Source organism: Indicator indicator, chromosome 28 (assembly GCF_027791375.1).
Source record: "Indicator indicator isolate 239-I01 chromosome 28, UM_Iind_1.1, whole genome shotgun sequence".
In the NCBI taxonomy this organism is placed as follows: Eukaryota; Metazoa; Chordata; class Aves; order Piciformes; family Indicatoridae; genus Indicator; species Indicator indicator.
The window spans coordinates 3,540,398-3,565,320 of record NC_072037.1 but is presented as its reverse complement, the minus strand read 5'-3'; the positions used below and the strand labels follow the sequence as shown (position 1 = coordinate 3,565,320).

General features: G+C 52.8%; 1 protein-coding gene across 1 annotated transcript; it reads right to left on the bottom strand.

Moving 5' to 3' along the window:
* Positions 1 to 10,927: 10,927 nt before the first annotated feature.
* On the bottom strand, positions 10,928 to 23,267 carry TMEM268 (transmembrane protein 268). Its single transcript, XM_054393597.1, has 8 exons — positions 23,162 to 23,267; positions 21,042 to 21,151; positions 20,432 to 20,542; positions 18,495 to 18,644; positions 16,476 to 16,586; positions 14,831 to 14,911; positions 12,791 to 12,991; positions 10,928 to 11,107 (listed from the first exon to the last, which is right to left on the bottom strand). Exons 1-8 carry the CDS (start codon positions 23,265 to 23,267, stop codon positions 10,928 to 10,930), a joined length of 1,050 nt encoding a protein of 349 aa, XP_054249572.1.
* Positions 23,268 to 24,923: the final 1,656 nt, after the last annotated feature.

The window sequence follows — 24,923 nt, the reverse complement described above, 5'->3', positions numbered from 1 at the left end:
ACAGGCAGAGGGTTTTGGGGTGTTTGGCCACAAAAGGCTTTCATTTACCTTCATCTCTCCTCAGCCTTGCAAATGCCAGGACCAATTACTCAGTAATATGTTTTTTGCAATGACTGCCTCCAGGATGGAGCCAGTGGTCCAGGCCTGTCAAAAAAAATGAGCACCATTCCAGAGCAAAGAATTCACCAAGGTGACAAGAGCCAGTCCCACCTGAGGAGCATTTGATTCAACAGGAATTCCCCACCACTGGTGCCAAGAACAAAGCATCCAGGAAAAACTGATGCCACCTTTGGCTCAAAGGAAAGCCCAGCTCTACCCTGCCTTGTTGTGCATGGTCATGAATAACTGTCCCCACAAGAGCCTCACCAGCTCCTCAGCACCAACACCCCTCCAGCCCTGCATGCCAGGGAGCATAGCCTTGTTGGGACTTGCTGGCATTCTGCTGACACCTTGCCTCCTCCTGATGCCAGAGAGGTTCCTGACACAGCCCAGCAGGCTGCCTGGGGTTCTTGCCCAGCCCCACCACCACCAGCAGCACTACAGAAGCACATTTTGCCTCCTTGCTGCCCTGCTGCTCCAGAGCTGTGCCCAGAATAGAATGTTCAGACAGTTTGCAGTGCCCCAGCCCCCTGGTGGGTGCTAAACATCATCCTTCCTTCCTCCTGAGCTCCACCAGATCTCTAAACCTATCTCTCCCAGCTTGTTTCCTCTTAAGCAAGTAGGGGTTCAAAGAACACTGAGGGGCTAAGCAGTGGGGAAGGGCAGATGTAGCTTGGACTTGCTGGCATTCTGCTCACCCCTTGCCTCCTCCTGATGCCAGAGAGGTTCCTGACACAGTCCAGCAGGCTGCCTGGGGTTCTTGCCCAGCCCCACCACCAGCACCAGCACATAGGGGTTCAAAGAACACTGAGGAGCTAAGCTGAAGCAGTGGGAGAAGGGCAGATGTAGCAAGGCTGAGGGTAAAAGCCACCAACAGACCTGGGGAGATTGTGGCAATTCAGCTGTGACCACACTGCTCCTTGTATCAAACTCTAGTTTCATTCACACCAAAGGTGTCTCCAGGTCTATCTGCAGAACCTCCAGCTCTTGGACATGGCTACAGCAGAGCCCAGGTTGCCCAGGGAGGTGGTGGAAGCCTCATCCCTGGAGGTTTTTGCAGCCAGGCTGGATGTGGCTGTGAGCAACCTGCTGGAGTGTGAGGTGTCCCTGCCCATGGCAGGGGGGTTGGAACTGGCTGAGCCTTGAGGTCCTTTCCAACCCTGACAATTCTGTGATGCTATGACCTGAAAGAGGGTCAGGCTGCTGGCTAGAGATGAGGTCTCTCATAGAATCATAGAATCAGTCAGGGTTGGAAGGCACCACAAGGCTCAGCCAGTTCCAACCCCCCTGCCATGCCCAGGGACACCTCACACCAGATCAGGCTGCCCAGAGCCTCATCCAGCCTGGCCTTAAACACCTCCAGGGATGGAGCCTCAACCACCTCCCTGCACAACCCATTCCAGGCTCTCACCACTCTCATGAGGAAGAACTTCTTCCTCATGTCCAGCCTGAATCTCCCCACTTCCAGCTTTGTTCCATTCCCCCAGTCCTATCACTACCTGATAGCCTAAAAAGTCCCTCCCCAGCTTTCTTGTAGTCCCCTTCAGATATTGGAAGGCCACAAGAAGGTCACCTCAGAGCCTTCTCTTCTCCAGACTGAACAGCCCCAACTCTCTCAGTCTCTCCTCATGAACTTCACAATCTCTGATCATGGGCAATATCAGAGGTTTGATGGATGATAGGTTGTCTGCAGCCCATGGATTAATTTGATGACTAGTTGCTTAGAGGTGCTAGTGCTCAAGAGACTGAGAAGTTTCATCAGTCTGGAGAAGAGAAGGCTCCAAGGAGACCTTCTTGTGGCCTTCCAGGATCTGAAGGGTGCTACAAGAAAGCTGGGGAGGGACTTTTGAGGGTGTCAGGGAGTGATAGGACTGGGGGGAATGGAGCAAAACTAGAAATGGAGAGATTCAAATTGGATGTTAGGAAGAAATTCTTCCCCATGAGGGTGGTGAGACACTGGCACAGGTTGCCCAGGGAGGTGGTGGTGGAAGCCTCATCCCTGGAGGTTTTTAAGGCCAGGCTGGATGTGGCTGTGAGCAACCTGCTGTAGTGTGAGGTGTCCCTGCCCATGGCAGGGGGGTTGGAACTGGCTGATCCTTGAGGTCCCTTCCAACCCTGACAATTCTATGGCTCTTCAGAAAAGTTCAGGTCCCACACCAGCACTTGGAGAACTGCCCTGCTTCTCCCAAGAGGCTGGAGTGCTGGGTGCTGTGCTCCACAGTGTAAAGTGCCAAAGGGATAAGCACTTATGACCAGAATTTGCTGCTTACAAGGGAGCTGAGCTGCTCTGAAAGCCCAGGCCAGATTATGGGTTTCAAATACTGGAAGATCTGTCCCTGAGCTCTTAATCTAGTTTGTGGGCTCATCACAAATGGAGCTGAGCCATTCTTGGAAGGAAAACTTGGCAAGAGCAGTTTTTCTCCACTCTATCAGTAGAAACCACATTCAAAGCTCAGGCCAACAAATCTAGACTGGGGTGTGATTAAATCCTGTAGCAGCCTCTCCCCATGGCTGAGGTAAGTGGTGACACTGGGGAGCAGCCAGAGCTAATTGCACAGGAACAGGACCAACACCAAAAGTCACCTCCCAGGTTGCTCTCTGGGTTACACACCTGGATGGGAGCTGAACACCAGCTGAGCTAGGTCTGAAATCCCAGAATCCCAGCATGGAATGGACCTCTGGAGATCACCCAGTCCAACCCCCCTGCTAAAGCAAGGCACCCACAGCAGCTTGCCCAGGATCACAATGTCCAGGTGGGTTTGGAATCTCTCCAGAGAAGGAGGCTCCCCAACCTCTCTGGGCAGCCTGCTGCAGGTTTCTAGCACCCTCACATCAAAGAATTTTCTCCTTCTCCTCACATGGTACCTCCTGGGCTCCAGTTTGTGCTCATTGCCCCTTGTCTTGTTGCTGGGCAGCATGGAGAAGAGTCTGGCCCCATCCTCTTGCTCCCCTCATGCTGAGCATTGCTCAGATCCCCTCTGGGGCTGCTCTTCTCCAGGCTCAACACCCCCAGGGCTCTCAGCCTCCTCACAGAGATGCTCCAGGCCCCTCTGCACCTCCGTGGCCCATCATGGCTTGTGCCAAAGAGCTGTCTCCTGCAGCCCTACTGAGAGCAGGAGGTTGTGCCTTGATACCATCAGTGGGTATGAACAACCTTCCCCTCAGCAGAACAGGGCACAGGGAGAGGAGCTCAGCTCTCCTCTGCCAGCAGCCTTGCATCAGTGCAATCCTGTCAAGGTCAGCAGTTGTTCTCCTCCTATTTATACTTAGTGAGAAGAAAACCAGAGCTGAGCTATTCTTTTTCAAAGGCCTCTGCTAACAAGAGCTCTCTTCCAGCAGCTGATTTACTGCCCCTCTGAGACTCCAAAGTCAAATCTGTTGATCTAAAAAGTCTTTCCCTTCACCTCCAGTCCTCAGTGACCCTTGCTGTTCTCTGGCAGCCAGGCTGAACATGCTCTTGGTTGCCCACACCACTAAATCACACATTATCTGGGCTTGGATTGGGTGAAAGTTCTGGATAATGAGGCATGAGATAGAAGAGGACTCAGCTGAGTCTTAGTGGTGTGCTCAGCAAAACTGTTTGGAGAGGAAAAATTAAGCAAGATGGATTTTTGCCATTAAAAACCAACTTGTGTGATTTAGGACATGGGGAGGAGGAGGTGCCCTGAGCAAAACCATGAAGCATCTGTGGAGCCTCCCACTGTGGAAGGAACCATGAAGTGGAAGAAGGGCCCGAGGAGGATTTGCTGCCACCAGGCACAATGGGAGAGCTCCTGTGGGCACCTCGCTGGGAGCAAGCAGAGAGCAGAGATGTTCTCCTCACCCAGGAGACCTCAGGCACTGCCAGAGGTGCTGAGATATGCACCACAGGACAACCTCTCCTCCCACAAGCCTCTTGCCATCCACCTTTTCTCTTTAGCTTAGCACCACCTAGAGGGATGCATCTGCAAACCCAGTGCAGAGGTAACACCCAGCAGGCTGGGTCTGGAACAGGGGAAACCAAAGAACTGCCAGCAAAGCCTCCAAAGAGCAGCTTGCTCCTCCAGCCACCCTCACTGCCCAAAGAACAGGGCTGTGGTGCAACCATTCCCTTTGTCTTGGTAAGCTCTGCTGCAGAATGGAAAGCTGGAGTGGAGGTTGGGAGGGTTTAGGAGAAAAGGTCTGCTCAGGATTTGGGATATTTATCTTGAATTTTGGTGTCTCCTTTAAAGCCCTAGAGATCTGGCACCACATACAAGTTCCAGTGACCTCTGTGATTGTGATGGCTTAGAGCCAAGGTCATTCTCCATGTCCCTTTGAGCCTCCACCAACACCACACAGCAGCTGAACTGAAGGGTTCTGTGCTGCATGTCACAGTTTGCAGTGCATCAGCACTTACTCAAATCTCCCAGTGTGGAACACCAGGACAAGACCAAGGCTGAGTTGGAGAGACTTTAGCATTTTCTTCTACAGCAGCCCAGGCTGCTGACCTGCAGTGCCATGAGATGCAATACCTGGGCTGCATCAGCCTCATCTCTGGCCAACCTTATAACATCCCAAGGCAAGGCCATCAAAACCAAAGTCTGACCTGCCTGAATCACTCAGTGCTTGGTTAGGAGACAGGAGGCACATTGCCCTGGCCAAAGGGCAAAGAAGAAGCTGTCAGAATTCACCTGACTTTGAGATTAAGGAGTGCAGAGCAAACCTAAACACCAGCAAGGTTTGCAAGGGATGCACAAACCCTGCATGTCTTTAGGAACTGGCTGCAGCAACCCCAAGGGCAAAAATCAAGCAGTGCTCTGGAGGGGACACAGGGGGAAGGAGCCTGTCTGCTAGGGATGTCACCTTACCTTCCCCTGCATACAAGGGGATGTGGTGTAAGAGGGTTTGAAGGTCTGGCTGGAGAGGGAAGGGCATTCTTCTCCCTGCAGTGTTCAGACAGCAGCAGAAAACCAGCAGAGGAAATGTCCTCAGCCCTGCTCCACATGAACAAAGTGCAAGCTGCAGCCATCCTCTGCTGCTCAGCTCAGAGACCACAGCACAAGGTCTATCCCCCAAACCTCCATCAGCCCTGAAGCACAGCCATCAGCTCCTCCAGCCAAGGCCAAGCCAACCCTCCAGCATGCAAACCTCAGATGATCTGAGTGCTTTCTCCTGCCCAGGAGGTGCTGGGTTCCCTTTCCCAGCACACACAGCCCAGCCTGGAGGCCAATCCTGCCTCCCAGCATGTGACTGGGTGTTGCTGGAGCAACATCCCTGCGTGAGCCAGCGACGGAAGGAGGAAGCTGGGCTGTAGAGAAATAAAACCACCACAGAGCTGACTGCCAGGGGAGAAAGAGGAACAGGCAGGCTGGCTGGAGAGGAGAACCTTGCTGAGTCCCAGAGAAAATGGTTTGAGTAATTATCATTGGTAAGGAGACCTCTTGCTTGAGGCAGGAAAGCTTGGAGGGGGTTCTGCCAGGGAAATACACTGCCTGTTTTATGACCTTGGCTTGTGGGGGGAGAAAGGCTGGAGCCAGAGCAGGTTGAAACAGAGCACCAAACACAGTACCTCCCTTTAGCCCATTAAACCCAGTCCCCCCCCAGCCCATCCCATGTCCTCTGTTACTTTTGTCCATAACCCTCCATGGATCCAGCCCAACCCCCAGCAGATCCTCCTCTGCCAGGATCCCCAGCTCACAGAGGTCCCATCCTGGGGCTGTGTGGGGAGGGAGTTTGGGGCAGCTGGCGCTCTGCATTGCTGCAGTCAGCAGCCTCCCTTTTCCCATCAGCCTGTCGCTGTGTGGCCAAGAAGATGAGGACCCTGTGCAGACAGGAGCAGCAGGAGCCAGCGCCCTGCCCGGCACAGGCAGCTCCCCACAGCCAGCACCACCGTGAGCCTGCAGCTCGCTGGGGCTGGGGACATCCACGCACCTCAGCCCCGACCACGCGGGGATGGAGGGGCCAGGGTTTGCCTGGGCTTGCAAGCTGGTTGGGGGAGGAGGGAGGTCGCCTCCTGCTGCTGCCCACTGCTAGCTTGCAGGGAAGATGCTGTGGGTCCCCACCCCCCCTGCCTGTGCTGCTGTGACCACAGACTTCCTCCGAGCCAGGCACTGTGTCTGAGGAAGAACCATACCAGGTAGAAGTTGCACAAGTTTCTTTCTCCTTCCTGCTTTCTCTTCCCTGGCTGTGTTTTTACCTTTAAATTCCGTGGCTGCATCCTAATCCCTGACAGGGAGGATGAGCAAAGAGCAGCTTTGGGAGGGAGGACAGAACTCCAGTGGGGACAGCCAGGGGGGTGAGTGGCTGTGACCTGCTGAAGCTTCACTTCCCCTGAGCTACATCTCCCTGGGGCAATCGATCTTATGCCAGGCACCCTGCTAAACGGCCAAATGCAGCACCATGCACCCAGCTGGCACAGCGATTCCTTTCCTTGCTGCCAATCCTCCCCCAGCCCCTTCCTGGCCCATTTAAAGCACACAAATCACTTTGACTTTGCAGATCCCTCATGCAACGCCCTGCAGAGCAGCTGCCCCTCCTGCCCACCCCCATTTCAGCATGTACCCACCGAGGACCTGCCTGGCTCCTTGTCCCTTCCCCAGCCATGGGGGCTGCTCGTGGTGTGGAGATCTCACCAGGCTGCTGCTGCTGCTGCTGTTGTTGTATCTCCCAGCCATGTGCTCAGGAGTTAAAGCTCAACAAGAAATCGTTTTTCAACAGCAGACAGAGGGATTTCAGCCTGGCAAGATCTGCCCCACCAAGAGCAGTTTTGCTGGTTGAGCTGAGTCACTCCTGATTGCTCTTGTGCAAACATGCCCAGAGCTGCACCCAAGCACATTCCCAGGCAGCTGCCACAGGGGTCAGGTGTCTCCCATGGCCTCCTACCTCTGCCAGAAGCTCAGGGCTGTCAAAGGAGACTTGCAGGGAAGATGTAGGGCTGAGCTCTTCCCTTTTTGCTGCTTCCTTGTCCAGTGTGCAAGGAGAAGAAGGGGAGCCACATGCCTTTGGGGGTCCTGTAACATCTCCAGAAGATCACCTTGCCCCTCAAATAACATCCAGATCCTTAATGGGGGAAGGAAGTGAGATGTTGCTCTTTGCTAATGCCTTAATTAAGTGCACATGAAGGAAAAGCAGAACATCATCATCTGGGCTGCAGTGAGGGCCAAGGTTCTGCAGAGCCCAGAACAGGAAGATCAGGACAAGCACTGGAGTGTGTTGATGAGAGCAATCACACTCCTCTGAGCACTGGAGGACCTTAAGCTCCTTCTCTGCAGTTAATTGCTGGGTGTTTAATTGCATCAGGGAGCTGCCCAGTTGGTAGCAGCAGAGAGGGTCTGGCCCTGTGCATCTCTGGCAGGCTGGGCACAACCAACCTGTCAGCTGCTGTGGGCACAGGGACTCCACCAGCATGAGAGCAGTGGTGGGCTGCACCAGTTTAAAGGGTAAGGGTGGGCTGCAGAAGGTTAAAGGGTAAGGGTGGGCTGCAGAAGGTTAAAGGGTAGGGGTGGGCTGCACCAGGTTAAAGGGTAGGGGTGAGCTGCAGAAGGTTAAAGGGTAGGGGTGGGCTGCACCAGGTTAAAGGGTAGGGGTGGGCTGCAGAAGGTTAAAGGGTAGGGGTGGGCTGCACCAGTGTAAAGGGTAGGGGTGGGCTGCACCAGGTTAAAGGGTAGGGGTGGGCTGCACCAGGTAAAGGGTAGGGGTGGGCTGCACCAGGTTAAAGGGTAAGGGGTGGGCTGCACCAGGTTAAAGGGTAGGGGTGGGCTGCACCAGGTTAAAGGGTAGGGGTGGGCTGCACCAGGTTAAAGGGTAGGGGTGGGCTGCACCAGTGTAAAGGGTAGGGGTGGGCTGCACCAGGTTAAAGGGTAGGGTGGGCTGCACCAGGTTAAAGGGTAGGGGTGGGCTGCACCAGGTTAAAGGGTAAGGGTGGGCTGCACCAGGTTAAAGGGTAGGGGTGGGCTGCACCAGGTTAAAGGGTAGGGGTGGGCTGCACCAGTGTAAAGGGTAGGGGTGGGCTGCACCAGGTTAAAGGGTAAGGGTGGGCTGCACCAGGTTAAAGGGTAGGGGTGGGCTGCACCAGGTTAAAGGGTAGGGGTGGGCTGCACCAGGTTAAAGGGTAGGGGTGGGCTGCACCAGTGTAAAGGGTAAGGGTGGGCTGCACCAGTGTAAAGGGTAAGGGTGGGCTGCAGAAGGTTAAAGGGTAGGGGTGGGCTGCACCAGGTTAAAGGGTAAGGGTGGGCTGCACCTCTCCTTAGCATGGAGAAGCCCACAGCAGGGAGCCCTGGGGCATCCCAGGGAAAGCTGGCCCAGAAAAGGCACAAGGAGCACACAGCTCAGCAGAGCACAGAGCTGGCTGGGAAATGGAGATGACCTGGAGGCACTGGTGGTGTCCAGGTCACAGTTTGGAGGCTGCAGATCTTTATCCCCTCCTTGTAGCAAGCTGGGCTCTGCTGGGAGCTCTCTGGATCATGAACCTGGCCTGGTGGCCTCACCCTTACCTTGTGGAAGGTGTTTTTCCCATCAGCAGGTTTTCTGAGCACCTTGCCTGTTCACACCCCAGCCTTGTCCCTTCAGCAATCACTTCTCCTGCTGGCTAATCCTGAATCCTCCTCTTCTCCTTTCCCTGATGTTTTTGCATTTGCAGATGTAAAGGGATCAGCAGCCCCCCAAGCAAGATCCTTGCTTCCCAGGAGCAGCAATCCTATCCAAGAGCAGCCCTGCAAGTCCTGTGGTCCTCCCCTGAAGGCCACAAGCTTTCTTCCCACTGCTTTCCCCTGGGAATCCTGCAACCCAGGGATTGGGAAACGTTAGCAAATCCCTCCTGGATCTGCTCTCAACACAGAAGAACAGTGATAGAATGTCCTCACTGATCTCATGGCACCAGAATTTTCCAGATGGCAGAAAAATCCAGAGATTGCCAACGTGTATCAGGTGCTCCTGGCACTTTTGGGCCATGGAGCACCAGGGGAAGAGCAATGAGCAGCAAAGCAGATTTCTCTGCTCTGAAACCAGCTTGTGCTCCCAAAGATACTGCTGTAGGTTTCCATGAAGGCAAAACCAGCTCCTGGGCTGGAGTGAGGAACCTTAGAGCTTAGTTCTATGGAAATCCCACGGTGTTTTGTACTTCCCCCTTCACTCTGAAGCTGTCCTTAGTGGGCAGACAGCTCCCTGGTGTCACACACAGCACCCACAGAGCAGAGGGCTGCAAGGACCACAGTGGGATCCCCCTCCAGCAACCCCCCCCCCATTGCCACAGAGAGCAATGACAGCAGAATCCCAAACTCTGCACCAGCAGGGAGGAATCTGCTCAACCCCTTCCTGTGACAGCCCAGGCTGGGCCAGAAATAAAGGTGGCTGGAAGAGGCTGGTTGGGAGCCTGGTGGTGCTCCTCCTGGAAGGGGTTTGCAGTCAGAGGCTGTTTGAACAGGCTGCTGCTGCACTGAGTCACTGCTGAGGTTCACCTTGCTGCTCTTGGAGCAAGGGATGGCTCTTGTCCCTTCATTGTTTGTGATAAACATGGCCAGGGAGGGAGCAGTCATCCTGCAGCCCTAAGGATGTGAGCTCCTGGGTCTCCAGGCCTCAGCCTCTTGCTGCCATCCTGAGCAATGGTTTGGCCTTTGGTACCAAAACTGTTCTGGTAAAATATCATGTGAGGAGAAGATGCTTAGTGGCAGGATGGGATGTAGAGAGTGAAGGGACATGCACAAAGTAGTGACCTTAACTTGAACCCCCTCCTGGCTTTCTGTGTCCTATGCTGAACTGTGTTACAGTGGGAGAGGCATAAACCCTGCCCAGGGGGCTGCAGGAGATGGGGAGAGAGGAAGGGCTGGAAGGTGGTGAAGAGACCCAGATCTCCTATGCACACTCAGAGACAGCAAGGCTGGAAAACACAGACCTTAGAACTCTTTATTCTGACCATTGCCACTTCCTAGGACAGCTGTCAGCACCAAACTGTGTGGTTAGGTGGTCAGGTAAACACCAGTGCCTGCAGTCACCTGGATTTCATGGATGGCCTGGCTCTGGGCACAGAGGAGGACACCAGCAGCTCCTGAGCCATCCAGCAGCTCCCCATTCAGGGGCACACCACCTCTTGGAGGCTTACTGAGCAGCACTGCCCATTCCCTCATGGACTCCACACAAAACCTCCTCTCACATCCTGTGTGCACACACAGTGGGGAGAAAGGAGGAAAGGAAAACCAAAGGAGATCAGCTTGTCCCAAAGGGGAGCAGAAAAGGGAGTCTGAACACAACTCTGCTCCAGGATGCCCTAGCCAGGGTCCAGTGCTTTCTTTAGCACTTAATCCCAGGGATCACCAAGATGTCCATCACCATCCTCCCAGGGCAGGCAGCGGCAGTGGCAGGTACCAAGCATTGTCCCAGGCTAGTTCTTAAGTCAAGTCTGGCTTAAGTCCATGTCCAAAGCCCAGGACAAAGCTCCCTGGCACTGACAGCTACGTGACACAAACCTAATCCAGAGCAAGCACCACATCTGCAGCCCAGCTACACACAGACTAAAGACCCCCAAGCTGTTCATCTGAAAGGCACAGGGCTGGCACCCACAGGTTCCCTACAGCTCTCCACAGTCCCCAAGTAAGAGCAGTGGGAAAATTCCCAAGGGAGCTCCAGGCTCTCCTTGGATTGTTTCTGGTCCTCAGGACAGCTCCTTCACACCAAGCCAGTGGGCAGGCAGAATGTCTCAAAGGTGAGCATCTTTCTGGTGGTGGTGGGGGGGGGGGGTCTCACATGTTTTATTAGAGTCACATTTCCACTGCTTCATCCAGAGAAGTCCAGCAGGAGTGGAAACAGCCCTCTGCTCTGCCCCACAGCTTCTGCACTCTTGTGTCAGGGCAGCTTGGACTTCAGTGCCTTCCAGTCAGCTGCCCATGACCCAGCCCTGCTGTGTGTTGAGCGTGGTGGTCTTGATGAACTGGCAGAGACAGGGCACACTGCTGGGCTCCAGGTGCCCCCCTGCCACGGCCCGAGGGAGCTGGCCAGTGACCAGGAGCCGGACGTAGCAGCCACTGAAGATCACCAGGAGCTGCTGGGCCATCACCTGGAAGGAGCACAAGAGGTGTCAGGGCAGAGCATCTACCTGCAGGAAGTGTTGATGCCCAATGCCAGCACAAGGGGCAGTGGTGGAAGCTGAGGCATAGGAAGTTCCATGGAAAGAGGAGGAAGAATATAGACGTGCTGGAAGATGTCCAGAGAAGGGCCATGAGGATGAGCAGAGGGCTGGAGCACCTCTCCTATGAGGACAGACTGAGAGAGTTGGGGCTGTTCAGTGTGGAGAAGAGAAGGCTCTGAGGTGACCTTCTTGTGGCCTTCCAGTATCTGAAGGAGGCTACAAGAAAGCTGGGGAGGGACTTTTTAGGCTATCAGGTAGTGATAGGACTGGGGGGAATGGAACAAAGCTGGAAGTGGGGAGATTCAGACTGGATGTGAGGAAGAAGTTCTTCCCCATGAGAGTGGTGAGAGCCTGGAATGGGTTGTCCAGGGAGGTGGTTGAGGCTCCATCCCTGGAGGTGTTTAAGGCCAGGCTGGATGAGGCTCTGGGCAGTCTGATCTAGTGTGAGGTGTCCCTGGGCATGGCAGGGGGGTTGGAACTGGCTGATCCTTGTGGTCCCTTCCAACCCTGACTGATTCTATGATTCTATGAATTATTTCCCTGTGAGGGTGACAGAACCCTGGAACAGGCTGCCCAGGGGGGGTTGTGGAGTCTCCCTCTCTGGAGATATTCAAGACCCCCCTGGATGAGGTCCTGTGTGATCTGCTCTAGCTGACCTTGCTCTGGATGAGCTTTTGAGGTCCCTTCCAGCCCCTAACATTCTGTGGTTCTATGACACATTAAGTACCATTTGCTCCTTCCTTCAAGGACTGTCCTTGTGTGGAGGGAACAGGACAGGAGCCAAGAGCATATATAACTGTCCCAGATCCCTTTCTGGTCACACTGTCCCCACAGGGGAGTGACATGAAATGACCAGTCAATGGTGGGTGGCCAGAAAGCCAGGCTGTTCAGGGACCTGCCTGCCTGCCCAGTGCCTCCTGGTGCTTGTTTGTGCCTGCAGACAGCCAGAGAGCTTCAATCTGCTGGATGTCACCTGCACCGAGTTTGCTTAGCAACAGCGAGCAGAAAAGAGTAAAATAAATCAAAATCAGCCCTTCTGAGGCTCCTTGCTGAGCAGGAATGAGGACACATTTGTTGCTCAGCACTGCACAAGTCTTTGAAGGCATGATCCAGGCTGGATGTGGCTGTGAGCAACCTGCTGGAGTGTGAGGTGTCCCTGCCCATGGCAGGGGGGTTGGAACTGGCTGAGCCTTGAGGTCCCTTCCAACCCTGACAATTCTGTGATCCACAGAGGAGGCATGGCCAGGCCTCATCCCTACCCTGGACACAGGCACTGGGTTCCTGTACACACCCTGGAAGGGTTTCTCTTCCAAAGGTGCAGACCCCCATGGCCACCAGCAAGTAAAAGCCCAATCCATTGATTCCCCAAGGATTCAGCACTAGCTGTTCAGTAAGCACTAACTGCTCAGCAGCATCAGGGCTGCAGAAGGTGTGTGTAGATCTTCAGCCTTCCAGGTGCTCCTACTGATTAAAAAAACAAACAAAAAAAACCCCATAAAGAAGGTGTCCCCATGGCTGGCAGCAGCTGGGACAAGTTTTGGAGTGGAGGTGGCTGGTGAGGTGATTCAGCTCCTCTGGCTCGCACCTCTCAGGAGGGATATTTCTCATTACCTCTGGTGGGCCCTCAGGAACGAGGTGGAGCAGCTCATTGCATGTCACAGGCTCTTTTTTTAGGTTCACTGCAGTGGATAAAAGAGGAGACTCTTCACGTGAAGCCTTCTCCTCCTCCTCTTCCTCCTCCAGCTGTGGGTCAGGCTGAACCACTGCCTCCATCACCACACACAGCTGGTCCAGGCTGTGCTTCAGGCCTGACTGGAAGAGAAAGAGATTTTGGGGGTCTCCAAAGGCAGGTAGCAGAAGGGACAGCTTTTGAAGAGCAGAATTTCCTCCTGCATGCTTTTTACTTCTGGGAGTTATCATCAGGAGCTGGTGAAGGGCCTGGAGAACAGGGCTGGTGGGGAGCAGCTGAAGGACCTGGAGCTGTTTATAGTCTGGAGAGAAGGAGGCTGAGGGGAGACCTCATTGCTCTCTACAGCTCCCTGGAAGGAGGTGGCAGTGAGGGGGGGATTAGTCTCTTCTCCCTAGCATCAAGTGATAGAACAAGAGGAAATGGCCTAAAGCTGTGCTAGGGGAGGGTTAGGTTGGGTGTTAGGGAAAATGTCTTTGCTGCAAGAGTGGTCAGGGATCAGCACAGGCTGCCCAGGGAGGTGCTGGAGTCCTCATCCCTGGAGGTGTTCAAGAAATGTGTGCCCATGGCACTTGGGGACATAGTTTGATGGCCATGGTGGTGTTGGGTTGATGGTTGGACTGGATGATCTCAGAGGGCTTTTCCAATCACAATGATTCTATGATCCCAGAGCTGGCCAGGAGCCATGCCCAGCACTTGGAGCTGAGGCTCTTCATCACACAGCCCTGCTACCATCAGCTGCCTCTCGTGCTGGTGGCTGCTCCCAGCATCATGGTCACAGCATGGAGAGTCTTGTCTTCAGGAGCTATAGATCACCCAACTGAATTGGTGCCTTACTTCCCATCCCCTGAGCCACATCTGTCACTCCATCCAGGGACATGAGCAACCTTGGGATTTTTGAGGGGATGCACCCCCTCACCTCTCATGCCATGGTCAGCAAGAGTAGTTTGATCTTTGGAGCTTTGTATACCCAGAGAGGGAAAAGCATCATTTGAAGGCCAAGAGGACAATGTTTTTACCCAGTTAACCCAGCAAACTGCTCACTTATTCCTCAGGCTATGCCATTATCTCAGGAGGACAGCTCAAGGTGGCAGCTGCTCCAAGGTGTGACACAATTAGCCCTTGATTCTTGATGACTTTCCTTTATTAAAGCCATGCAGTTAATTATCCAGACACTCAGGTACCAAACAAAGCCCTGCTGATCCAGGCACTGACAGATGCAGTTTATCCCCCTCCCAGTCTGTCCAGATCCCAGTTCACAGCAGGGGATGCCCAGAAGGATACTCAGGCACTTGGTTCTCCTTGCCCACCTCCATCCCACCAGAGCCAGGGCACAGGGGGAGACTTGCTGCACTCAGGCTCACAGGATGTTAGGGGTTGGAAGGGACCTCCAAAGATCATCCAGTCCAACCCCCCTGCCACAGCAGGAGCAGAGAATCCAGCACAGGTCACACAGGAACACATCCAGATGGGGCTGGAAAGGCTCCAGAGAAGGAGACTCCACAACCTCTCTGGGCAGCCTGTTCCAGTGCTCTGTGACCCTCACAGTGCAGAAGTTCCTCCTCATGTTGAGGTGGAACCTCCTGTGCTGGAGTTTATATCCATTGCCCCTTGTCCTATCCCAGGGTGCAACTGAGCAGAGCCTGTCCCTGTCCCTGTCCCCTCCATTCTGACCCCCAGCCCTCAGATATTTATAAATACTTATTAAATCCCCTCTCAGTCTTCCCTCCAGAGTAACCAGCCCCAGGACTTTCAACTTCTCCAATCCCTCAATCATCCTGGTAGCCCTTCCTTGGACTCTCTCCAGCAGATCCCTGTTCCTCTTGAACTGGGGAGCCCAAAACTGGATGTAATATTCCAGGAGTGGTCTCACCAGAGCAGAGCAGAGGGGGAGAAGAACCTCCCTGGATGTACTGGACACACTGCTGTGAATGCAGCCCAGGCACACCACCTCCATCACTTACCTCATGTGTCCTCTGCAGGTCCATGATGTGAGCAGCCAAGGACTGGAGGCAGTGCTCTGGGCTGAAGTGCACAAACCACAGCTGGGATGGGCAGGTTAAGGAAGAGCTCCTTCCATGCTTCCCTCTCCACAGCCCTCAGATCCTGGTATAGACCTTGGAGGAAGTGGAGCTGAGGCAGCTGCTGGCCCTTGGGATGCTCAGGACTGGGTTAGGAAGCAAATAACACAGCACAGGACTAATTCTAAACCAAGAGGTCTGGACTAGGCAAAACCTTAAGGCAAAGAGGGGTGGCAGTGGCAGTGGCAGGGAAGGAGGACATTGCCCCAGAAAGCAGTCAGTCCTGCTTGCACATCTCCTGCATCCTGGAGGGATGACAACCAGGATAACCCAGGGCACTGCTCTTCACTAATCCCAGTGGCCTTACATCTAACTGTCTGGAGGCTTTAGCACAAGAAGGACATGGACCTGTTAGAGCAGGACCAGAGGAGTGCTGCTGGGAGGGCTGGAAACCCTCTGTTGTGAGGCCAGGCTGAGAGAGTTGGGGTTGTTCAGCCTGGAGAAGCCTCATGGCCTTTCAGTACTTAAAGGGCTGCTCAGAAAGCTGGGGGCAGGCTTTTCAGCAGGGCCTGTTGTGACAGAGCAAGGGGTGATGATACCACAGCAGACTGAGAAATCATAGATCCTTGGGTTGTATTCTGCTCTCTGGTAGCTCTGGGACACATAGGTAAAGATGAAGGCTGCCCTAAATCTCTGTCTTGTCCTGTAAAGGTAGCTCTAAAGTGCAGCAAATAAGCCTCCCCCTACCTGGTTTCTTGGCAGGACAAGAGGAAATGGCCTCAAGCTGTGCCAAGTGAGGTTTAGGTTGGACATTAGGAATAATTTTTTCCCCAAAAGGGTTGCCAAGCCCTGGCCCAGGCTGCCCAGGGCAGTGGTGGAGTCCCTATGCCTGGAGGGCTTTCAAAGCCTTGTAGATGTGATGCTGAGGGACAGGGCTTAGTGGTGAGCTGGAAGTGCTGGGTTGGAGTCAACAATCTTAAAGGTCTCTTCCAACCTCAATGATTCTATGAATCCTCAATCTACACATTTAAAAGGGCAAAAGTCCTTGGCAGACACAGACCTGGCTGCCAGGCAAGTGACCATGAAATCAAGTTCTCTAATGTGGCTGAAGCTGGGAGCCCAGGGCTGCAAATCACCCAGAGAGCAGAGGCTCTTGGCTGCTGCTGGCTCAGGTTGTCTCTGCAAGGCAGAGCTCCCAGGAACAGAGCCTTTGGTGTTTTCTGTGCTGCTTGGGGGTTCTTTTTCCACAGGCAGAGTGCTGTCCCTCTGCTCCTCATAAGAACCATCACTGTCACCTAGGCAGAAGACACTTCAAGGAATAATTGCCTGCCTGAAGGACTAATCCCACTTCAATCTCTCAGGCTCATTGTTTTTCATTGCCTCTGGGCATAGATCAATCTCCATTTATTGGAGAAGAAAAAAATACCCAATCCCTTCTGCCATCCAAGAGCAGAAAACCAGACCAAACCAAAACAACAAATCCTAGAAATCCCACCTCCTGGAAACCCTCAGGGACCATCTACAAAGGCCTCCATGTCATGAATTGCCCTGGGAGGGGGCTACAAATGACTCCTCATGGAAAGGATACTTGCAGGATGTTGTGTGGCCCATCCAGGGCATCTGTAATGCCCAGGATTAAACTGTGTTGGATCAAGAGTTCATTGAGAGCTGCCAGCCTGACATCTGTATTCATATTTATCTGTTAAAAGAATGCAGGGGAAATGAGTATGCTCTACAGCCCAGGCTGGAATGCAGTCTGCAGCTGGGCAACCCCAAATGCCACCTCTCAGAAAGGAAAGCAGCCTGCAGTCAGGCAGGATTGTCACCAGCCTTCAGCACTGGCCAAGCCACCACTAGCAGATGGCTGTGCTGCCAGAAATCTCACTCAGGATCACACAGAATCACAGAATTAACCAGGTTGGAAAAGACCTCAGAGATCATCAAGTCCAAACTATCACCCAACATCTAATCAACTAAGCCATGGCACTGAGTGCCTCATCCAGTCTTATTTTAAACACCTCCAGGGATGGTGACTCTATCACCTCCCTGGGCAGCACATCCCATGGCCAATTTCTCTTTCTGGGAAGAATTTCTTCCTAACATCCAGCCCAAACCTCCCCTGGTGCAGCCTGAGACTGTGTCCTCTTGTTCTGGTGCTCTCTGCCTGGGAGCAGAGCCCAACCCCCACCTGGCTACAACCTCCCTTCAGGTAGTTGTAGACAGCAATGAGGTCTGCCCTGAGCCTCCTCTTCTCCAGGCTGAACACCCCCAGCTCCCTCAGCCTCTCCTCACAGGGCTGTGCTCCAGACCCCTCCCCAGCTTTGTTGCCCTTCTCTGGACACCTTCCAGTCCCTCAACATCTCTCTTGAACTGAGGAGCCCAGACCTGGACACAGCACTCAAGGTGTGGTCTAACCAGTGCTGAGCACAGGGCAGGATGAGTTCCCTGCTCCTGCTGGCCACACATTCCTGATCCAGGCCAGGATGCCATTGGCCTTCTTGGCCCCCTGGGCACACTGCTGGCTCCTGTTCAGCTGCTGTCAACCAGCACCCCCAGGTCCCTTTCTTCCTTCCTAGACAAGATGTATGAAGTGGAATTGACTTCCAGTGTCACGTTCACTCTTCCTTCCCCAGCAGTCCCCAAGTGAAGGAATCCTTTTCCTGATCCTCTGTTTGCCTGCTTTCCCTTTGGAAGCATCATGCCACAGCTGTCATCAGAGGTTTGCTCCCAAATCCATTACAATCAGTGCAAAGGTCTCTGTGGATTTTGAATCAAGCCTTTCCAAGACTGTTCTTCAGATCACTCCTTAGAAATTTCCATCCTGCTGTGATCCTACAAACAACAGCTGACAAAAGCCAAGCAGTGGAGGCTGCAGACTGGTTGTGTCTCATGCTAATGTCATCTCATTCTTTCCTTCTACTGCACAGTCCACCTCAGTTGCAGCATTTTATTGCTGCAGTTAGGAGCTGCCTTTTCCTTCTGGACCTCCTGCAAGGCAGATGTGGTAGGGCCTGGACCATGACTCCACAACTGAAAGGGTTTGTCAAAAGGCAAGGCACAGGCTGCCCAGAGCAGGGATGGAGTGCCCATTCCTGGAGGGGTTTCAAAGCCATGGAGATATGGTGCTGAGGGACATGGCTTAGGAGTGACCTGACAGCTAACAGCTGGACTGGGTGATCTTGAAAGGTCTCTGCCAACCAAAACAATTCTGAGACTCTCTGGCTCCAAAGCACTGCAGATGCCACCAATGGCTGCAGGGACTGTGGTCAGAAGCAGGGCTCTGCTGATGAGTCCTCGTGACTCCCCACCAGCCATGGGGGTGCAACCCATGCTCTGCAAGGGTTTCTTTACCCCCAGCAGCAGCAGCAGCAGCAGCAGGAGCTTTGAGCCAGCCTGCCAGGCTCCAACACCTACGTTTCAGGCATTACAACACTTTCCTTGGCTGCAAAACACCCCTTGCCTGAACCTGATCTGCAAGTCTGCTTCCTCCTCAGAGAGTTATGCTCCTTTTGTGCTTCCAGGAGGTGGCCTGGCTCCTAGCACTTTGGTGGGAGGGAGACCTCCTCCTTGGACCTTGCATGGGCACACACCAGCAGCCTCCTCTTACCTTCCTCTGGCGACGGTTGATAACCAGTATGAGGACCACAGTGACCACGACAGCAGCCAAGGTCACCAGCACACTGGCCTCCCAGGAACGCCCAAAGGAGCACAGCTGGACTGTGGAGTAAATGTTTGTCCAGAGAGACACATAGAAAACCTGCAAAGCCCATGGAGACTGATGAGAGTCACAAAACCATGAGTGAAGTGAAGAGAACTACCAACCCCTTCTGCCAGGCTAATCATAACTCCCCAGAAACTGAGTCACAGGAGACTTTCAGAGGGTGAGAAAGGGCAGAAGTTCTTTCCAACAATGAACAGGGGAAATGAAGGACTAGAAGGATGAAGAAAAGACTAGAAGGATGAAGAAAGGACCAGAAGGATGAAGAAAGGACTAGAAGGATGAAGAAAGGACTAGAAGGATGAAGAAAGGACTGGAAGGATGAAGAAAGGACTGGAAGGATGAAGAAAGGGCTAGAAGGATGAAGAAAGGACTGGAAGGATGAAGAAAGGACTGGAAGGGTGAAGAAAGGACTAGAAGGATGAAGAAAGGACTAGAAGGATGAAGAAAAGACTAGAAGGATGAAGAAAGGACTAGAAGGATGAAGAAAGGGCTAGAAGGATGAAGAAAGGGCTAGAAGGATGAAGAAAAGACTAGAAGGATGAAGAAAGGACTAGAAGGATGAAGAAAGGGCTAGAAGGATGAAGAAAAGACTAGAAGGATGAAGAAAGGACTAGAAGGATGAAGAAAGGACTAGAAGGATGAAGAAAAGACTAGAAGGATGAAGAAAGGACTAGAAGGATGAAGAAAGGGCTAGAAGGATGAAGAAAGGACTGGAAGGATGAAGAAAGGACTAGAAGGATGAAGAAAGGGCTAGAAGGATGAAGAAAAGACTAGAAGGATGAAGAAAGGACTAGAAGGATGAAGAAAGGACTAGAAGGATGAAGAAAAGACTAGAAGGATGGAGTGAGCTCTAGTTTATTATGAAATATCACTGGCCCTCAAAGACAGAGAGTGGCAGAGATGATGATTCATACCTAGGAAGGACTGCAGCTGAGTTCTGCCATTTAGATAAGCAATGCACTCCCTGAGCCATATTGATAACACTTCTAAAAGTCTCTTTATTTAGAAAGCTCTTCTGTCACTGCACTCAAGGTGGTGCAGAGACCACTCAATTACAATGACACTCAAATGGTGGGCACTGGGCTCAAGGACTGTGTTAAGGACTTGGCTTTTGCATAAAGACAGGCAAAAAAAAAAAAAAAATCATTCACTTGGCCTTTACTTCACACAGCCTGAATTTGAGCATGAGATTGCCCAGAAGCAGAGGACAGCTACAGCAGAGAGTGTCACAGCATCATCCTGCAATAATATTTGCACTAACCAGGCACCAAAACCCTCAAAACACCAAGCAGCAGCTCCTACAAAGGAGAAGATGTGTAATGGCTGTGCAAAAAAATAAATGAAACTGGGATAAAGGAATCAGATTTTCTCACACCCACACTGCAAAGTATGAGCCTTACAGTAGATGCTAATGGTTGGGGTCTCTAGAGGAGCTTCTCCCACCAGAAGATGACCAGACAATCACCTCAGCAAGCTGACTGCTCCAGTGGTCTAGATTAGCAACAGGACCAGAACATCTACAGGCTTTTAAACTCAAGTTTAAAGATGTCTGATGGAGGTTCTACTACCTACACATGCTGGTTCCCCAGCCATGGACAGCCAAGCCACTTTGGTGGGACTACCTGCATGGAAATGGAGAAGGTGCCCTGCCCTCCATCTACAAAAAAAATCTGTGACCTGGGATTTCCAAAAGAGCCCACTAGAATGAGTGAAACTCCTCCTCACCCAAACCTCCCCCCCTGAGCACAAGAACCTCAGGTGTAGGTCTTGCTGCATCTCAGCACTCCCCTGCCAAGCCTGCCCTGAGCCCCCACGGTCCTCACCACAGCCACGGCGATCTGGAAGGCCCTGGAGTTGTAGAACATGTACCTCCTCACTTCAGGCTTCAGGACAGCATCCTGGAGCAACCTTCTCCACTGATCTGCTGCCACCTGCTCAGGGAGCAAACAGCAAACCAGAGCCACTCCCCAATTTTGGGCTCCTAGTCCCACCAGGACCTCTTTGGGCAGTCACCCTGGGGGTGACTGCAGCAGAAAGCTGTGTCCCAGAGCACCCTCCCACGGAGCACAGCACCAATCCCATCCATACAGCTGTCACAGCCCCAAAACTCCTGTTCTTGCCTCATTTGCAGTGAGTAATGTGTCCCTGGAAAGTGCAGGGAAAGTCACAAGAGAAAGCCACTTTTCAATGACAAAGGATGAGACAAGACAGATTGTCCCAGGGGTGTCCCATCAGAGTGACTTTCAAATATGCTGAATGGGAGGTTTAATCCAAGATCACTGCAAGTGAATTTCTGGCCATGGGGAGCAGACTGAAGTTGAACTGAAACAAGCAGCTCTCAGCTGTCTGTGATGTGGTTGCAAAAGCAAGGGAGGTGCAGGGAGCCTTCACTCCCACGTGGACCCCAGGGCAGATAACACAGGAGGAGCTTACCTGAACCCCAAGGGACTTCAGCTTCTCTGTGCAAAGCTCCATGTCAAAGGAGGTGGTTGAGCAGTTGTTGTCCATGCTGAGCACCATGAGCACCTGGCCATTGAGGGGTTCTGCAAGAGCCCAAAGCTGTCATGAGCACAGCTCTGGCATGAGTTTTTCTCCTAGAAGCTAAGGAGTGCCTGGCAAAAGGAAAGCTGAGCAACTTGGACATCCATGACATGTTCTAAATGGATCCAGAATCCCCAGCTGGATATTGTTAAGGACACCACAAGATGCTTTGCAAGCAGCCTGCTACTGTCCCCTTTAAGAAAACAACCTAAGGAAAGGGAGGGAACTCCAAATACATTCCAGGAGAGAGCAGTCAGAGATGCTCTGATCTTCAGCAGGATAATATCTTGCCTCACTGATCCCTAACTGAAAGGACAAGGGACTCAAGCTGCTGGGTGCTGCTGATATTATCTGCCTCTTAGAGAGATCCCTCCTTGCCCACCCACCCCAAGCAAAAGCTTGAGCAATCAAATTAAAATGCTTTCCAATAACCACATTGTCTGGGAGGTGGAAGGGCTGCCCTGGAGAAAGAGCCTCACAGATCTTCCATCATCCAGGTCCCCATTCCAGCAGAGCTCCTGGGCAGCTCAAGGCCTTCATCTTCCCAGCTTTAGCTAGGGCCAGGATCAGAGATGTAATCTAGAGACCCAGGCTGCAGTCAGGAGCACAGAAAGTGTGAGGACAGCCTGTGCTAGATTTGAGGAGCAGGCTGCTGAGAGAGAGCAGCCTTGGAGAGGCACAGGAGAGCTCTGATCTCCAGGCATCCCATCTGACACTCAGCTAGAGTTCATACAGGCTGTGCCATGCCAAGAGGAAGAGATCAGGTGTAAGGAAGTGGGTGGTTCAGATGAGATCCTGTTTCTCTGAAGCCTTTCATCCAGCTCTCCAGCTTTCCTCCTGCTTTGCTGAGCTGGGGTCAGCCAGGAGCTGCTCCAGCTGCCACTGCTCAGTGTCCTCTCAGTCTGCTGTGCTGGCAGAGACTCAGCATGCACTCACCTCTCCCTGTGCCACCTATGTCCTCCATCCTCACCACCTCTTCACTGCTCAGGAGCAGGAGGTGCCAAGGGAAACGAGGCACGCACAGCAGGGTGTGACTGCATCGAGTCCAAAAGGGAAGAGCAGACACATCTGAAACCTCCAGGATAAGAAGGTCCTGTTTTGTCTGCTGAGGTTTTTCTCCTCCTGACACAGAGCAGTGGAGGTGGGGAGTATAAGGCAAGAGTGGAAACAAATAGCCTCAGCCTTGGGCTCAGCTCTCCTGTTCTCCTCTTCACTCTCCTGAGCTGCTGTTAATGAGCAGCTTTGGAAAATCTCTCTTCTGGTCTTTTAAGGGCACTGCACTCAGTACAAGTTCATAGAGCCATAGAATGGTCTAGGTTGGAAAGGACCTTAGAGATGATCTAGTTCCAAGCCCCTGCTATGAGCAGGGACACCTCCCACCAGCCCAGGTTGATCCAAGCCCCATCCAACTTGACCTTGAATGCCTCCAGGGAGGGAGCATCCACAACCTCCCTGGGCAACCTGTTCCAGTGTCTCCCCACCCTGACTGGGAAGAATTTCTTCCCAAAGTCTAATCTAAATCACTCCTCTTTCAATTTAAAGCCACTGCTCCTCATCTTATCACAACACTCCCTGATAAAGTCCCTCCCCAGCTTTCCTGAAAATTCTCCTAAAGTGGAAAACTTCCAATAGAAATCAGATCACAGACTCAAGGTTCTCATCACGTTTCTAAAACTCCCTACAGGAGGAGTCCAGATTTCCCTTAGGGAAAGAAAGAGAACCAGGTGTAGGCACTGGGAGACAAAGAGAAGCCCTCTACAAGCAAGTGTAGGCACTAGGAGGCAAAGAGGAAGCCTTCTACAGCCAGGTGTAGGCACTGGGAGACAAAGAGAAGCCCTCTACAACCAGGGACAGGCACTAGGAGGCAAAGAGGAAGCCTTCTACAGCCAGGTGTAGGCACCAGGAGACAAAGAGAAGCCCTCTACAACCAGATGTAGGTACTGGAAGACAAAGAGAACCCTTCTATAGCCAGGGATAGGCACAGTGAAGTCTCCCTGGAGCTGCTTGCTTACCTTTCACCCACTGCAGGGATCCTTCCTTCAAATCATTTTTACAGTAGAGGATGGAGCAGATGGAGTCCTTTTTCTCACTTCCACCAGCCTGGCTGGTCTGTGCCATGCTGAAGGTGTCTCCCCTTGAGGCCCTCTGTGTGGTGCTGTCAGAAGTTCAGCACGTAGTCTATCCACCTTATCTTCCACCACTAAGGAGCAGGGCTCCAGCCCCAGGCAGCCAGCCTGCTCTCCTCCTCAGGGAGCAGATGGTGAAATCCTCATTCACACTCCCACTGATGACTTCCTCGAGATCCTGCTTTCCATGAGCAAGGAGGCATTTTCTAGCCCTGAAAAGGGGAAAAGGAAATCCCACATCTTGCAGAGACAGCCCAGACCACTCAGGTGTACTCTGCCCTTCGGACCCTGCTCCCTGAGCAGGCTGGCAGCAGGCAGGTGTTGGCCAGCCACAACGGCAACAGGCAGAGGCTTGCCTTCCTCTGCAGTCACCTTCTCTTGTGCTAAAGGTGGAAAAGTTACCCTTAAACATGCCTTAAATCATCCCAACATCCTTACATCTTCAACTGTTGTGAACAACTACTCAAGGACTAGGCAGGATCCCTCCTTGTGAAGCCAGCAGGTGCTTTGCTATTGCTCTTCTTGGGCACTTTCAGTGCTGCCCAGGGAGGTGGTGGAGTCCCCATCCCTGGAGGTGTTCAAGAGGGGATTGGACATGGCACTTGGTGCCATGGTTTAGTAGGCATGAGGTCTTGGGTGACAGGTTGGACTTGATGATCCTTCAGGTCTTTTCCAACCTTATTGATTCTGTGACAGTGGAGCAGGTGGCAGTGTCCCTCCCAGGAAGGGAAGCAGCCTGCTCCCTGATGCCTTGGACGATTCCCACCACGTGAAGAAGCAGTGCAGATAAGGAGGGACACTGCATCTGCTGAAGGCAGAGGCAAGCAGGAGCTCTTGGAATGGCTCTTGGAATGGGCTGCCCAGGGAGGTGGTGGAGTCACCATCCCTGGAGGTGTTCAAGGGGGGATTGGACGTGGCACTTGGTGCCATGGTTTAGATAGGCATGAGGTGTAGGGTGACAGGTTGGACTTGATGATCTTTGAGGTCTCTTCCAACCTGCTTGATTCTATGATTCTATGATTCTTGCCCAGTAGCAGTGAAGCCTTTGAGGGTCTCTGCTTTCCTTTCCCCTCTCTTTTCCTCTCTGGGTGGTGGCAGGAGCCAACAGGGCACATCCCCACAGCAGGCACCGTGTCTGTGGGTTTTCCAGGGAGATGCTGCTGATGCATATCTCTAACCTCCTGCCAGGACCTGTGGGTGGCTATTAAAGCAAGTGCTTGAAGACTCTGACATTTACTTTTCAAATATCTTCCACTCACATGGCTCAGCCACAACCAGGCTGGCTCTCCAAAGCTAGCATTTGCTTTCCAACCTTCCCTTGCTCTTACTTTTGCACCAGGAGGTTGTTGCTGTGTCTTGGTGTAAAGGATCCTCTCAGAGATCATCTGCCCCCCACCCAAAGAGGATTGCTTTGGTTTTGACTGATGGTGGTTGCTGTAGCTACCCCTTTGCACAAAGCCAGGGCAGTCACTGGTTGAAGGATCAGAAAGGAAATTGAAGCAAGAGAAACAACACCAAAGCTTCTTCAAGGATCATCAGAATTTAAATTGAGGCAACAGAAACAACACCAAAGCCTCTTCTAATTGCAGAAAACACTTGCAGAGGGCTGGAAACTCACAGGTAGAGGAGCCAAGGCATGGCAGATGTG